Here is a 12,926-nt window from a genome sequence, read left to right on the forward strand (position 1 = left end):
TGACTGGATTTTGATGGAATTCAATAAATACAAATAGGCTTTAAAATATATTTTTCTAGATTCAAATGCTCTAAACCCAAGACAACAAGTTGTGACAGTTGACATCTGAGTTCACTCCCTGAGAAAAGAAAAAAAAAGGGAACTCAAATTTCAAATGGAAATTTAAGAATGCAATTTGAATTATATTAAATCATCCAAAAGCTAATCCCAAATCCCCTTTAAATATGTTGAATTAAAACAATATTGCTAAATGAAAAATATGAATTACACAATGTCTTCTCCTTTTTCTCCTCTTAGATTCACTTTTCTTCTCTGTTTCCTTTCTCTTTTGTTTCCTCTAGTTGTGCCATCAAGATTCAACAAGAAACCTATCTTGATCAATTTCGGCGATTCAAACTCGGATACAGGAGGAGTACTAGCCGGGGCAGGTCTCCCGATAGGCTTACCCCATGGAATTACATTTTTCCACAAGGGCACAGGCCGTTTCGGGGACGGACGGCTCATTATCGACTTCCTCTGTAAGTTCAAGTAAACCTTAATGAATTGATCATATAAATGTTGAAAAAGATGGGTTTGACCTTGTTTATGTTTCTCTGTTTTGTAGGTGAAAGTTTGGGTTTGAGATATTTGAGTCCATATCTAGAGTCACTTGGCCCAAATTTCACAAGTGGTGCCAACTTTGCAGTCGCTGGTGCCATGACTCTACCTCAATTTGTGCCATTTAATTTGGATATTCAAGTTCGTCAATTTGTTCATTTCAAAAATAGGTCGCTCGAACTTGTCTCACAAGGTACATTATCTAAAATCCTAACCTAAAGTTTTCACTCCGACGTGTTCTTTTCGTTTTCTTGAATTTCCTTGGTCTGTTGACAAAGAGAGAAAGAAGTTACCATCATTAATCATTTTTTGGAAAACAGGCGGGAAAGATTTGATAGACGGACGAGGTTTTGAAGAAGCATTGTACATGATTGACATTGGACAGAATGATCTCTTAGTTGCTCTTTACGCTTCGAACTTAACCTATGCTCCAGTAGCCGAAAAAATTCCAACATTTCTTGCAGAAATCAAATTAGCGATTCAGGTAAATTTATATATTAAGCCGATTTTGGTATTATTACTGCAATACTATTATAGGATCTTTGATTTCTTTTGTTTTGATGCAGAATCTTTATCAATATGGTGCGAGGAAGTTTTGGATACATAATACAGGTCCGCTTGGTTGTGCACCAAAAGAGCTTGCCCTGCATCCTCATAATAGTAAGGATCTTGATCGAATTGGATGCTTTAAGATTCATAACGATTTAACGAAAGCCTTTAATAAAGGATTAAAGGGTGTCTGTAAAGAATTGAGATCGACATTGAAGGGTGCAACCATTGTCTATGTTGATATTTTCGCGATTAAGTACAAGCTTTTCGCCAAATATAAAAGTTATGGTAAGTTACATATACTCTTCTCTTTTCTTAACCATTTTTTTTTTCGAAACTGTAGGTACTTGAGTCTAAAGCCTGACTTAATCTATGAAACGGGTTTTGGACTTCCAAGGGCTGCCTTAGACTCAATCGAACAGGCCACAAGTCAGTCGATAGAGCTCTCAGATCATTCTCCCACCCTAAAATGACTGATAAATTTTGATATTTCAGGTTTCGAGAACCCAAAAATGGCATGTTGTGGGTCAGGGGGGCTTCCAAACAACTACAATGTTAAAGCAACATGTGGTCAACCGGGCTACACCATTTGCAAAAATGTATCTAAAGCTATAGTTTGGGATGGAGTTCACTATACAGAAGCCTCAAACCGTTTCGTTTCATCTGCTATCCTCTCTACCCGATATTCCACACCACGTTTAGCTTTTGATTCATTCTGGCACGCTTAATTTATACATTTGTCGGATATCAATCTGTTTTAGATGGTAAAGTCGGTAAGTGATATAATAATAATAACCTAGGTTTAAATTTTGTAAACTTCAAACGATAGAGGTTTATCGTCATTTGTATTTGTAATCAGGCATTAATCTTTGAGTAAATAAGAATCAGTGATATCTCATTCAACTGCCAAGACTAATATTTTGAATATTGTTTGTTATTTTATGTTCAAATACTCCTACCATCACAAATTTCAACTCTTCTCACCTGCTCACTTCATTATCTACACAGATATGTCTCAATCTAAAAAGTATTTGTATCTGTCTCAAATAAGCTGTATTATCCGATGGAATATTCAATTATGGGAATTTTAGTATTTTGAATAAGGTTTAGATTAAAATATCTTGGGGAAATGATATAGTGCCCAGTAAGGGTGACCAGTAAAATGCCCAAATTTCCTCATTTAGAAACAAAAGCGGTCTCTACTGTAGTCAAACTTCGAAAAAAAATTGTCTTTTAATGAATTTTACGTCATTATATCACCCTTTTGGGCATTTTACTGAGCACTCTAGCATCTCCCAAATATCTATGGGCAAAACAAAAATTTGACCGTTATCAGTAATTTGGATAACAGTTGATTATGAAAATTGAACGTTGATTTGATTAACGACTCTGCGAGTCCACTCCCACTCCCAATCCAAAAATAGTATTATAATGTTTCAAATATCAAGGGTAGATAGAAATTTGTCTAAGCATGTTCTAGCTTAAATATTATAATCCAGGTTGGATGTGCTAATCGTGACTTAAAAAATCGAATAAGATTTAAAATACTAGTATTAAAGGTACATTAAATTAGAAGCTATCATTTTGTTTAAAGATACATGGTGAATTAATATTTAAGTAAGAATAATATTTTGTAAGATATTTATGACATGACATCAAATCATCAATGATATCGATCCATCAAACAATGTACTAATAATAATTACATAATGCGTCCATATTGTATGTGGTGGAAGCTGCCCTGACATACTAATAATCAATGAGTTAGAATTTCTACTCATGGTAGATTATGTCTTAGGAGAAAAGCTAAATGCAGTACGACAAAATATTGATTGAATTTCAGACACCAAAACTTTGGAGTATAAGGAGTGATCGATAATATCATATTAAGGTTAGACAAGGTTAGACTAAAGGTTAAACAGTTTCTATTTGCTAACAGAGCTTACTAGGTTTTGTTGTTAAAAGAATTAATTGGTGCTAAGAATTGGCTCTTCTACTCGAATCATCATTATTATACTTGTAAATACAGCGCAAATCCTATATGCAAAAAATATATTTCTTATTAAAAAAAGTTAAGAACTTGACTAACGACTCCGGGAGTCCACACCAGTCCAAAAATATAAATTATAATACATGAAATGTGAAAAATTATATTTACTTGTAGGACCTTAAAATATTCTTGACCAAGTGAGTGCTCTAAACGAGGCTTTTAGAATAAAATTAACATCTCATTAGTCGAATTTGTCGATAACAACTTGGCAAGTTGATCTTTTTGTAATCTTTCATCTAATATTGAAATTTAATCGAGAAAAATATAAAAATTCAAAATGAAAGTGAAATTTAAATTTCAAGTTTGGGTCTCATTCAAAATCCTATAGTATAAAAGGAAGTTATGAATATAATGATACATAGCAATTGCTAAAGGAAAGATATGGGTTCTTCATTAACATCAAGTTCTCCTCTTTACCTTTGTTTATTTCTTTGTATTTCCTCTATTTTGATCCCTCAAGTGGTTCCATCAAAATTGGGGAAAAGACCCATTTTGATTAACTTCGGAGATGCAAACTCCGATACTGGAGGAGTACTCGCCGGTGCTGGTCTGCCCATAGGCCTACCCCATGGAATGACATTCTTTCGTAGGGGTACCGGCCGATTCGGTAACGGACGGCTAGTACTCGACTTCCTCTGTAAGTTCAAAATTTCCAACATCAATATATATATAGGAAGTTAGATTAAGTTTACTTATATCTTTGTTTGGGTTTTGAAGGTGAGAGTTTGGGAATACCATTTTTGAGCCCATATTTAGAAGCATTGGGTCCAAATTTCACAAGTGGTGTGAACTTTGCCGTAGCCGGTGCAATGCTTTTACCACAATTTAAACCATTTGTATTGGGTGTTCAAGTTCGGCAGTTCATTCACTATAGAAACCGTACCCAAGAACTTATCTCACAAGGTAATTATTCTGCATTTTACGTTTTTGTTTTAGTTACAGTAAGATTTCGGATACTGGTTTCTAGGGTGGAGAGACATAAATGTTCTTACCCATCTATAGTGGGGCTTCACCAATGGAAGATAAAGTTGGAGTTGAATTTTCTATATAGGTGCAAAAGGTTTGATCGACGAACAAGGATTTCGTGACGCACTCTATATGATCGATGTTGGACAAAATGATCTGTTAGTTGAACTTTATCTAGCAGATTTGCAGCTTGCTCCGGTAGTCAAGAAGATTCCTTCATTTCTTGCTGAAATTAGATCAGCTGTCCAGGTACACATATAGATCTAGACTAAAAGAGTTTTTTATCTGATTCGCTTGAATGTGACTTATTTATATTTGACTCGTTGGGTGATAGTTAGTAGCTTATTTAAATTTGATTCGTAGTGAATCGAAGGTTATGGTTAGTATAAACACTTTGAAATTTGAACCATATAAATGGGCACCCAAATCAAATTTCATATGCGAAAAAAGGTTAAACGCTTCTTTAGATGAGCTAGAAATCTGCAATTTCTTGTGTCTAATCTCCATTATTTTGAAATGTAGGATCTCTATAAGTATGGTGCTAAGAAGTTTTGGATATACAACACTGGACCACAAGGGTGTGCTCCCAAAGAACTTGCCTTACATCGTCATAACCAATCGGATCTCGACCCAATTGGATGCTACCGGGTTCACAATGACTTATCTAAAGCTTTTAATAAAGGATTGAAGACTTTGTGCAAGGAATTAAGATCCACATTCAAGGATGCAACCATTGTCTATGTTGATATGTATTCCATCAAGTACAACATTTTCGCCAACTATAAATCATTTGGTAAGTTGCAAATAAGATATTGTTTGTTCAATTGGACCGTTTAGCTTGAGTCTATCTGCAACCGACTATCGAAATACAAGTTCAGTGTGGTTCCACCTGATATGAGTCTTGGCTTGTAGGTATTCGGTAGGTTCGTTAAGCATAATCATATTGACTAATACTATATGCATACGTGACCAACCGGAGCGTATCATAAATACTTTGTGCTAACTTACATTTTTTTTTTGTTGAAAGTGCAAGCATGTCCTTATATCAATCTTTTTAGAGAGTGTGTCTGAAAAAAAAAATGTCATTTTGATTGGGCAGGTTTTACTAGGCCACATATGGCATGTTGTGGGTCAGGAGGGCTTCCAAATAACTACAATGTTAAAGCAACATGTGGTCAACCAGGGTATACAATTTGCAAGAATATATCAAAAGCTATAGTTTGGGATGGAGTTCACTACACAGAAAGAGCAAACAAGATTGTCTCTTCAGCCATCCTTTCCAATAAATATTCTTCACCACCTTTACCACTTGATTCATTCTGGTACAAGAGTAGTTAATTTAATTACTTGTTCTATTTCTTGTTATGCTCCTTCTCTACCTCCTCTTCATTTCCCCCTAAATAAGATATTCAAGTTCAATGGCGGAATTTTCTCACACACTTGATATTTTTGAAGTTCAATTTTTTTTTTTCTTTTGTTTAGCCTTTGGATCTACCTATTATCTCCTTTTTGGTTTTAACTTTTATTTTCTACATTTACTAGTGGTAATTAATAGGTCTAAACTATTGAGATCTCTACATCATTAGTATCTTTTGATAATTCACTAGTTGGAAGATATGAGTGTAACTTGTCAACTCTGATGATGGTCTAAGGTCAAAAACATAATTGTCGCGAGTCAACTGCAAAATAAATGTCTAAATTATCGAGATTTAGTGGGACTATGATGGGTGATTTATAAAGAAAAAATGTTGACATAAACTCAAAAATCTTAGAGGTCTTCCAGAGGGTGTGGACTCCATGATTTGTTTTTTTTTTTTTGGAAATTGACTACGAAAGTCATTACACATTGATACATCAAAGATATGATAAGCACGATAACTACCAAATTTTATACCTCACAGGACCGGAACTAAATCCCAACTAAATTACGGGCCTAAAGGCCCAACTAAACTTCTTTATTTAAACCTTTAATAACCTAAGTTCAATCAATCATGGATTCCACTTCCTCTGAGAATCAAACCTGAGACCTCCGGAATTTTGAAGTTTATGTCAATAATATTAGCTACTTGGGCAACCAAATGTTGATGATTCCAGTTATTGAACTTGGGTTATTACAGTATAAATAATGTTGTTGGACTTTAGGTCATAGTTTAGTTGAGTTATAGACTTGTTCTTGTAAGAGTTTGAATTACATGAATATTGTGTTTTATCACATCTTTGATGTACCAATGTCATTGTAATGACTATAGTAGACTGTAGTCAATTTCTAAAAAGAAATAGTTTTGTCATGTCACATGACCAAGCTATTGGGCTATGCCCATTTGGTGTACCATGAACTAGTTTAGGCATGGCCCAAAGGAAACAAGGTTTCTAACTTGAACCAACTAAAAGTTTTCTAAAGGAAAAAAACAAAAATGGGCTCAAGTTAAGAGGATTGCTTATATGAGAAATAAAGGAGAGATAAAAAATAGTAAGGTTCCCAAGAGAACACCCACAACTTGAGGTGTGAAACGTAGTTTATAAGAGGGCTTGGCCCCCCTTGGACGACCACTGTCCATTTGCAAAATGGATTTTATTTACTCTTTGAAGTTACCTTTTTTTTTTTTTTTTTTTTTTTTTTTTGTTGAAGGACTCTTTGAAGTTACTAATAGACTAATATAGTAATAGTGTATGGCTTTACCTAATTGTTTAGGAGTTGAAAGAGATTGATCAAAGGATACTATAGAATTTTTGAAGAAACTATTCATAATTTCATATGTTTTGTTAGGGAATTAGAGAATGCTATTCCTAAATTTCACTTGACCTTCAAATGCCATCCCTTATCCTTTAACGGTCCTATTAGTTGACGGGGAGTGCTACATGTACAAAGTCCTTGACAAAACTCTTGACTTAATGACTCATTTTCACTAAAAGACAAAAGTTGATCAAAGTTTTTCAAAATTTGACTTTGATCAGGACCGTTCACTTAGTATTTTGTCAAAAATCTTGTCAAAGATTCTTTGTACATTTAGCATTTCCCTTCTCGTTAGTCGAATAGTAATTAGACCATAACCAATTAACTATAATTCAAAAGTTAGTACTTAATCTTTACTATTATATGAGAGGCTAATATTAGTGATTAAGAGAAAACTTTGTAGAGGTTAAAATTGATTTTCCAACAAATTAAAAATAGTCATGAAAATAGGAATGGACATGCTTAAACCCCGATTTAAAAAACTCATTTAGGTATATTCCAACGGACATAGAAACCCGTTCAACAAGTTTAATACTCCGGAATTTTCATTTTAGGATTTTGTGAATTAATCTAGATACCCGCAAACGGGTCGGGATTATTATTATAGAAATCCGCCATTCTTAAAAAGAAAAATATTTTTGTATTTAAAAATAAATAAATTAATAGTAGGATTAAAAATAGTAAATTAAGTTGGACAGTTATTTGGGTCTAGGATCCTTGTCCACCCAAACTTAAAAAGATGGTTTGAAATCATTCAAATTTTACATAGAAAAGGAGGAAACAGAGGGAGAAAATAATAGAGAGAGAGAGAGAGAGAGAGAGAGAGAGAGAGAGAAGGTGAGAAATGGGTGAAGGTGGTGGTGAAGTTAGGTTTCTTTCTCTTCTACATTTGGGTTTTCTTGTATTGATGTTACTTTCCCTTCCTCTACCAACTCTTTCTCAATGCAAGAAGAACCCTATTATCTTTAATTTTGGTGATTCTAACTCGGACACGGGTGGACTCGTTTCTGGACTCGGTTTTGATGTTAATTTACCCAATGGGCGTTCCTTCTTTCATAGATCAACTGGTCGTTTGTCTGATGGAAGGTTGATTATTGATTTTCTCTGTAAGTTTGTTTCACCACCTTTACTCTCTCTCTTTTTTGATTTTCTAATAGTTTTATCTGTTTAAAGAAATACCCACATTGATTTGAAAGAAATAATCTAGGGTTATGTTTCATAGAAGAGTCAGGATTTAGGAATGATTTCGTAGGGCCTACGGAAACATAAATGCAAGTGTTCGAGGAATAACTTTGGCATCACATTGATTATCTTCTGATGTAATAATTATCATATTTTTATTAGTACATTTTTAACCCTTTAAAATATTAGCTTAGAGTTGCCACCAACTGGTAGATCAGTTGGTAAGTGCATATATTCTGCAATGCGGAGGTCCCACGTTCCATCTCATGAAAGTGTAAATCCAGGAATATTGAACTTGGACATAAATACGTAAAATAGTTTGTGTGGGCTTTAGTCCATTTAATTTCGTCGGGGCTTTAGACTAGTAGTGATTGATCTAGTGCCTCGATTGCTTGGTGGTCACGAACTTATAATGGCAAACAACGACAGTCATTTTAGGGCAAGTAGTAGGGTCATAGGAATATCTTACTCTCCCGAGTAGGTGCGCGGATTTATTTTCATAGAAAATGTCTCTCTGCCGGCCACTATCCTAGCCGAATCCGGACGGGGATAGTGGCCGGGCAGAGCATCACGGTTGTATTCATTAGTCTTTATTAAGTACGTGAGATGATGGTGAGTTGAACCATCCACGCCCCTGTGGAAACCATTTACCATGTTGACTCTCTCAGCTGATACATTTTAGTTTGATGTTGCGACCCGTAAGAGTTAATTGTATCTAAATATATGCAGGTGAAAGTTTGAAATCGACATATTTGAGCCCATATTTGGATTCATTGGGATCAGACTTTAGCAATGGTGCAAATTTCGCAGTAGTTGGATCATCCACTCTCCCTAAAATGGTACCCTTTGCTTTAGATATCCAAGTTATGCAATTCCTTCATTTCAAGAATCGTTCTCTTGACGTTGCCAATACCAAAAGTAAGTAATTTTTGTTGCCAAATTGTCTTTAAGTACAAGTCTAGTCGTTTAAATTGAATATGAGCTTCCCCAAATCACCGATCTCCTGAGCTCCTCAAACCACCATATCTTCTGAAGGAACACTACTTAAGGATCGGGTTAATGCTTCGATCTTGTTGGTGAAGTATATTGGGTATGTAGGCATCCAACTCAAAACCAAATTTGGTTATGGGTAGAGACTCCATAAATATTGTTTGTTTATTTGGTCACTGTATTTTCCACGTGGGACTATTCTCCACAAGCCCCATTGTCTCAAGAAAAGGTCTTTGATCTCTTTCCATGGTTCCTCAGTTTTAACCCACTCCCACTATCGTCCACTAGTCCCCACGACCAATTGTCGAGATTTGATGTTTTAGGACTCCATCTGCAAATTCCCATAAAACTAGCTCTAACCGTATACAAATTGAAATGTCACACTTGATTAGGACTGTCCTTGCTAGCTGGTCTGACTGTCTCTTCTTTGTAGGTTCGAAAACTTTAATTAATGAAGAAGGATTCAGGAATGCACTTTACATGATCGACATTGGACAAAATGACATAGCCGATACATTTGCTAAAAATCTATCTTATGCCAGAGTCGTGAAAAGAATTCCTGAGGTTACTGCAGAGATCAAAAAGGCTATTAAAGTGAGTTAAAACTATCTTTTTCACTATATTAATTTCGCTTTTTAAATCCAACTCTTTCATGTTATACACTAAAACTAACCAACCCATGTTTCTCTGATGTAGACTATATATGATGATGGTGGCAAGAACTTTTGGGTTCACAATACGGGACCCTTGGGATGTCAGCCTCAGAGGCTATCGTTAGCTCGTAAGAAAGTTAAGGTTTTCGATCGTTATGGGTGTATTAAAAACTACAATGATGCAGCAAAAGTTTTCAACCAAAATTTACGTGCTGTTTGTGAAGAACTGAAATCGGAATTGAAGGATATAAATATAGTCTATGTCGATATATACAGCATCAAATATGATCTCATTGCCAATTCTAAGCAATATGGTGAGTAAAAAGTTATTCTTACACTTTGTTTACGCTTAGGGTGAGATCTTTCTCATGTACATTATATGCAGACAAATGCTCTTGTATCATCTTTATTCTTACTCTTAGTTTGAGGTGTAAACCAAGTGTAAGAATAAGTAGATTTTACAGGTCCAACGATGGGCTGCATATAAATTCCTCAAATAGCTATTATCATCTTGATATGTATAATGAAAATTATCATTTTCAGGTTTCGAAAATCCTCTAATGGCGTGTTGTGGACACGGCGGCCCACCATATAACTACAATAGCAGTTATATATGTGGCCACCCACGCTGCGATGTCTGTAAAGAAGGATCGATGTCTGTAAGTTGGGACGGAACTCATTACACCGAAGCTGCAAATAGTATTGTCGCCTCAAAAATCCTCTCTACAATGTATTCTACACCGAAATTAAAGTTTGATTATTTTTGTAGTGCTGAAATTCTACAAAAAGTTTGACGCGTTGTATTGCATGCATACATGCATTGTACTTACATAGGTAACCCTATCTTTTCATGTAAGATGAAGCTCTCAACTCTATTTTATTTCAATAATCCTTTTTAGTTTTACAATTATCCTTATATAGAAGGATTAAGAGAGTTGTAGTTAGTTAGCTTGTAACAGAAAACCTAAAAACCTAAAAACAGAAAATAACCGAAAGCTAACAAGTTTAACTAACTTTGTTTCTTGATATTGCAGGTGCCTTTAAAGTTTAATGGAAGTCAGTCCACTCTTGTTGACTTAGTCTTGAAGCATGATCTCGGTCCAACTATTTGACTTGACTGGAAGGATTAGAATAAGGGTTTTAATTGACCATATAAAAACCCTTTTCTAAACCTGTTTACCCTAATCTCATTTCTTCTCATCTCTTGCCGAAACCCTAGTCTTCCTAGCAAAGTTTGTGGGTTCAAACATCACCGTTGTAATTATCAATCGTGAATGTAAGAGTAAACAGGAATGTTTCTAATGGTATAATTAAAATTTTCTTATTTACAAAAGTAATGAGCCGAATTATGATGAGTACAAGTAAAAGATGGAGAACTTTCTTGTTTCCTCACCAAAATCATAGTTCCTTCAGTGACTCAGTCTTGCTTGCAAGTTATAATTTGAGTCACAATTGTAAGAATTACGAGCATCAATCTTGATTGGCAGATCAACTCTATCACGTGGTTTTACGTGTCACGAATTCAAAAATAACTCAACTCTTGAATTTTCCATCCAATTTTTAGACACCGTACTAACCTAAGTTCTCATCCTCATTAAAAAAAAAAAATCATTGGAAATGTTGTGAAATAAACTTGGACGAAATCCTAAAATAACATAATTTACAACACATTAAATATATTGGAACTCCTAGAGGCGAACAAGTTGAATTAGAATTAGAATTGTACTAGTACTTTTTAACTTTTAACCATTTCACATAGTTTATACAACTATGTTTTTCTACATGTAACAGTGAAGATAATAATAGTTGAATCTCATTTTGTCACTAGTCCGGTTCCAGTTTATTGTAACTTAATAAACTCTTACCTTTCATTTACAACCAGTTGTGTTTCCTGTTGGGCTTTAATGTACTTAATTAATAATCTCAACTAGTGAATTTAATAAAAAAATACTCGACTGTGTATATAGGACCGACAAAAAGATGAAATTTTGATGGGTTTATTTATGCAAAAACTGGTACTTAAAATTCATTATGTGTCACAAAATGAATAATTAGTGATGTAGATTGTCGCGGAAGTGTTAAAGTAACGGAATCCACCATTAAAACAATGATATAAATGAACTGATAAAATAACGAAGAAAACAATAAGCTAGATTAGTTACAAATTCAATTGATAATATTCCGAGGTGTAAATAACAATGATAGACTAGACTATTTTTATAGAGTTTTAGGACTTCTTGATAAACATAAACTAAGAAAGAGATAACTTCTAAACACTGACGGACCCAGGAAATTTTCTTTGTGGGGCACTTTTATTTAGAACGAAAATCGTCCAAATTTCATAATGTGATGTGAAAACGAGTAATTTCTGTACATTATCGTTACATTCGAATTCAATTCAACAACTATCACCTTGTGAGTTACTTCGATTGAAATCAACATAAGTAAGTAGTCTTATATACATTCGAATTATATATAAAGAAGATAAGGAAAGAGGGTGGACAAACTCACTTTAGAAAAATCGTTAGAAAATAACATGTATAAGAAAATGAAATAAAAAGAAGGCATAAGAATGATATAGAGAAAAATTAACAATGTTAATGAGAGTCGTTGAATTTACAATGAAAAAAGACTAAAAAGTGAACTGATCTGTAAATATGGGGTTAAATTGAAGAAATATAGGGCTACAAGCATAGATAATTACAAACTAGGGAGCATATCCGAACTTACTCATTGAAAACTTAAAAAAAAAAAAGTGAAGCACGAGGAATCAACAAAGGTGGACACCTTTAAGTAATACCACAACACTAACTACTCTTTAACGAAAGAAAACTGGAGTTTTTACTATATGGAGTAATACATTTCACCTCTATTAGGAATCCGCACTAAAATGAAGAAATATTGGTCCCTGCGTGGGTCCATCCGTGCTTCTAAATATCTATACTATTAGTTTCCTATTCTCATGAACTAAGAAAATAATAAAAAACTTAAACTTTGGAAATAATTAAATATCTAAATTAGACTTCTAAAATAAAGAAACTCTTCTTTAAACATGGACTTGAACGAGTGGCCCATTAACCTTGGACATGAGGCCCACCAAACTGTGGATGGTCCCGATCAATTAGTCTTAGCTCGGACTAAATATAGGTGATTAGTCTTAATGTTTTTGTCTAATTTTAGTTTTAAATAAAATCATTGGGAACTA

The 12,926-nt window shown here is 34.3% G+C and overlaps 3 protein-coding genes across 5 annotated transcripts; all 3 read left to right on the forward strand.

Moving 5' to 3' along the window:
• Positions 1-57: 57 nt before the first annotated feature.
• On the forward strand, positions 58-2,049 carry LOC147559656 (GDSL esterase/lipase At3g62280-like). Its single transcript, XM_086661555.1, has 5 exons — positions 58-518; positions 605-790; positions 918-1,081; positions 1,164-1,434; positions 1,642-2,049. Exons 1-5 carry the CDS (start codon positions 251-253, stop codon positions 1,872-1,874), a joined length of 1,122 nt encoding a protein of 373 aa, XP_086517681.1. The 5' UTR covers positions 58-250; the 3' UTR covers positions 1,875-2,049.
• A 1,340-nt stretch (positions 2,050-3,389) lies between these two features.
• Positions 3,390-5,599, forward strand: LOC147559657 (GDSL esterase/lipase At3g62280-like). The gene is made up of 5 exons (XM_086661554.1): positions 3,390-3,833; positions 3,914-4,099; positions 4,248-4,411; positions 4,685-4,955; positions 5,262-5,599. The coding sequence occupies exons 1-5, from the start codon at positions 3,578-3,580 to the stop codon at positions 5,498-5,500; spliced, it is 1,116 nt and encodes a 371-aa protein (XP_086517680.1). The 5' UTR covers positions 3,390-3,577; the 3' UTR covers positions 5,501-5,599.
• Positions 5,600-7,332: 1,733 nt separating this feature from the next.
• Positions 7,333-11,054, forward strand: LOC147559658 (GDSL esterase/lipase At1g09390-like). Of its 3 annotated transcripts, none has more exons than XM_086661551.1 (6): positions 7,333-8,002; positions 8,808-8,996; positions 9,502-9,662; positions 9,765-10,035; positions 10,265-10,555; positions 10,756-11,054. In XM_086661551.1, the coding sequence occupies exons 1-5, from the start codon at positions 7,741-7,743 to the stop codon at positions 10,513-10,515; spliced, it is 1,134 nt and encodes a 377-aa protein (XP_086517677.1). In that variant the 5' UTR covers positions 7,333-7,740; the 3' UTR covers positions 10,516-10,555; positions 10,756-11,054. The 3 variants fall into 3 exon arrangements, 1 of the variants encoding a protein (XP_086517677.1); XR_015234637.1 differs by having other exon boundaries at positions 7,457-8,002; positions 10,265-10,573; XR_015234638.1 differs by having other exon boundaries at positions 7,457-8,002; positions 10,265-10,573; positions 10,941-11,054.
• Positions 11,055-12,926: the final 1,872 nt, after the last annotated feature.

The sequence above is a fragment of the Eschscholzia californica genome, unplaced genomic scaffold, assembly GCF_041429995.1.
Source record: "Eschscholzia californica isolate CP2 unplaced genomic scaffold, dmEscCali1.0.p SCAF_2, whole genome shotgun sequence".
Taxonomy (NCBI): domain Eukaryota; kingdom Viridiplantae; phylum Streptophyta; class Magnoliopsida; order Ranunculales; family Papaveraceae; genus Eschscholzia; species Eschscholzia californica.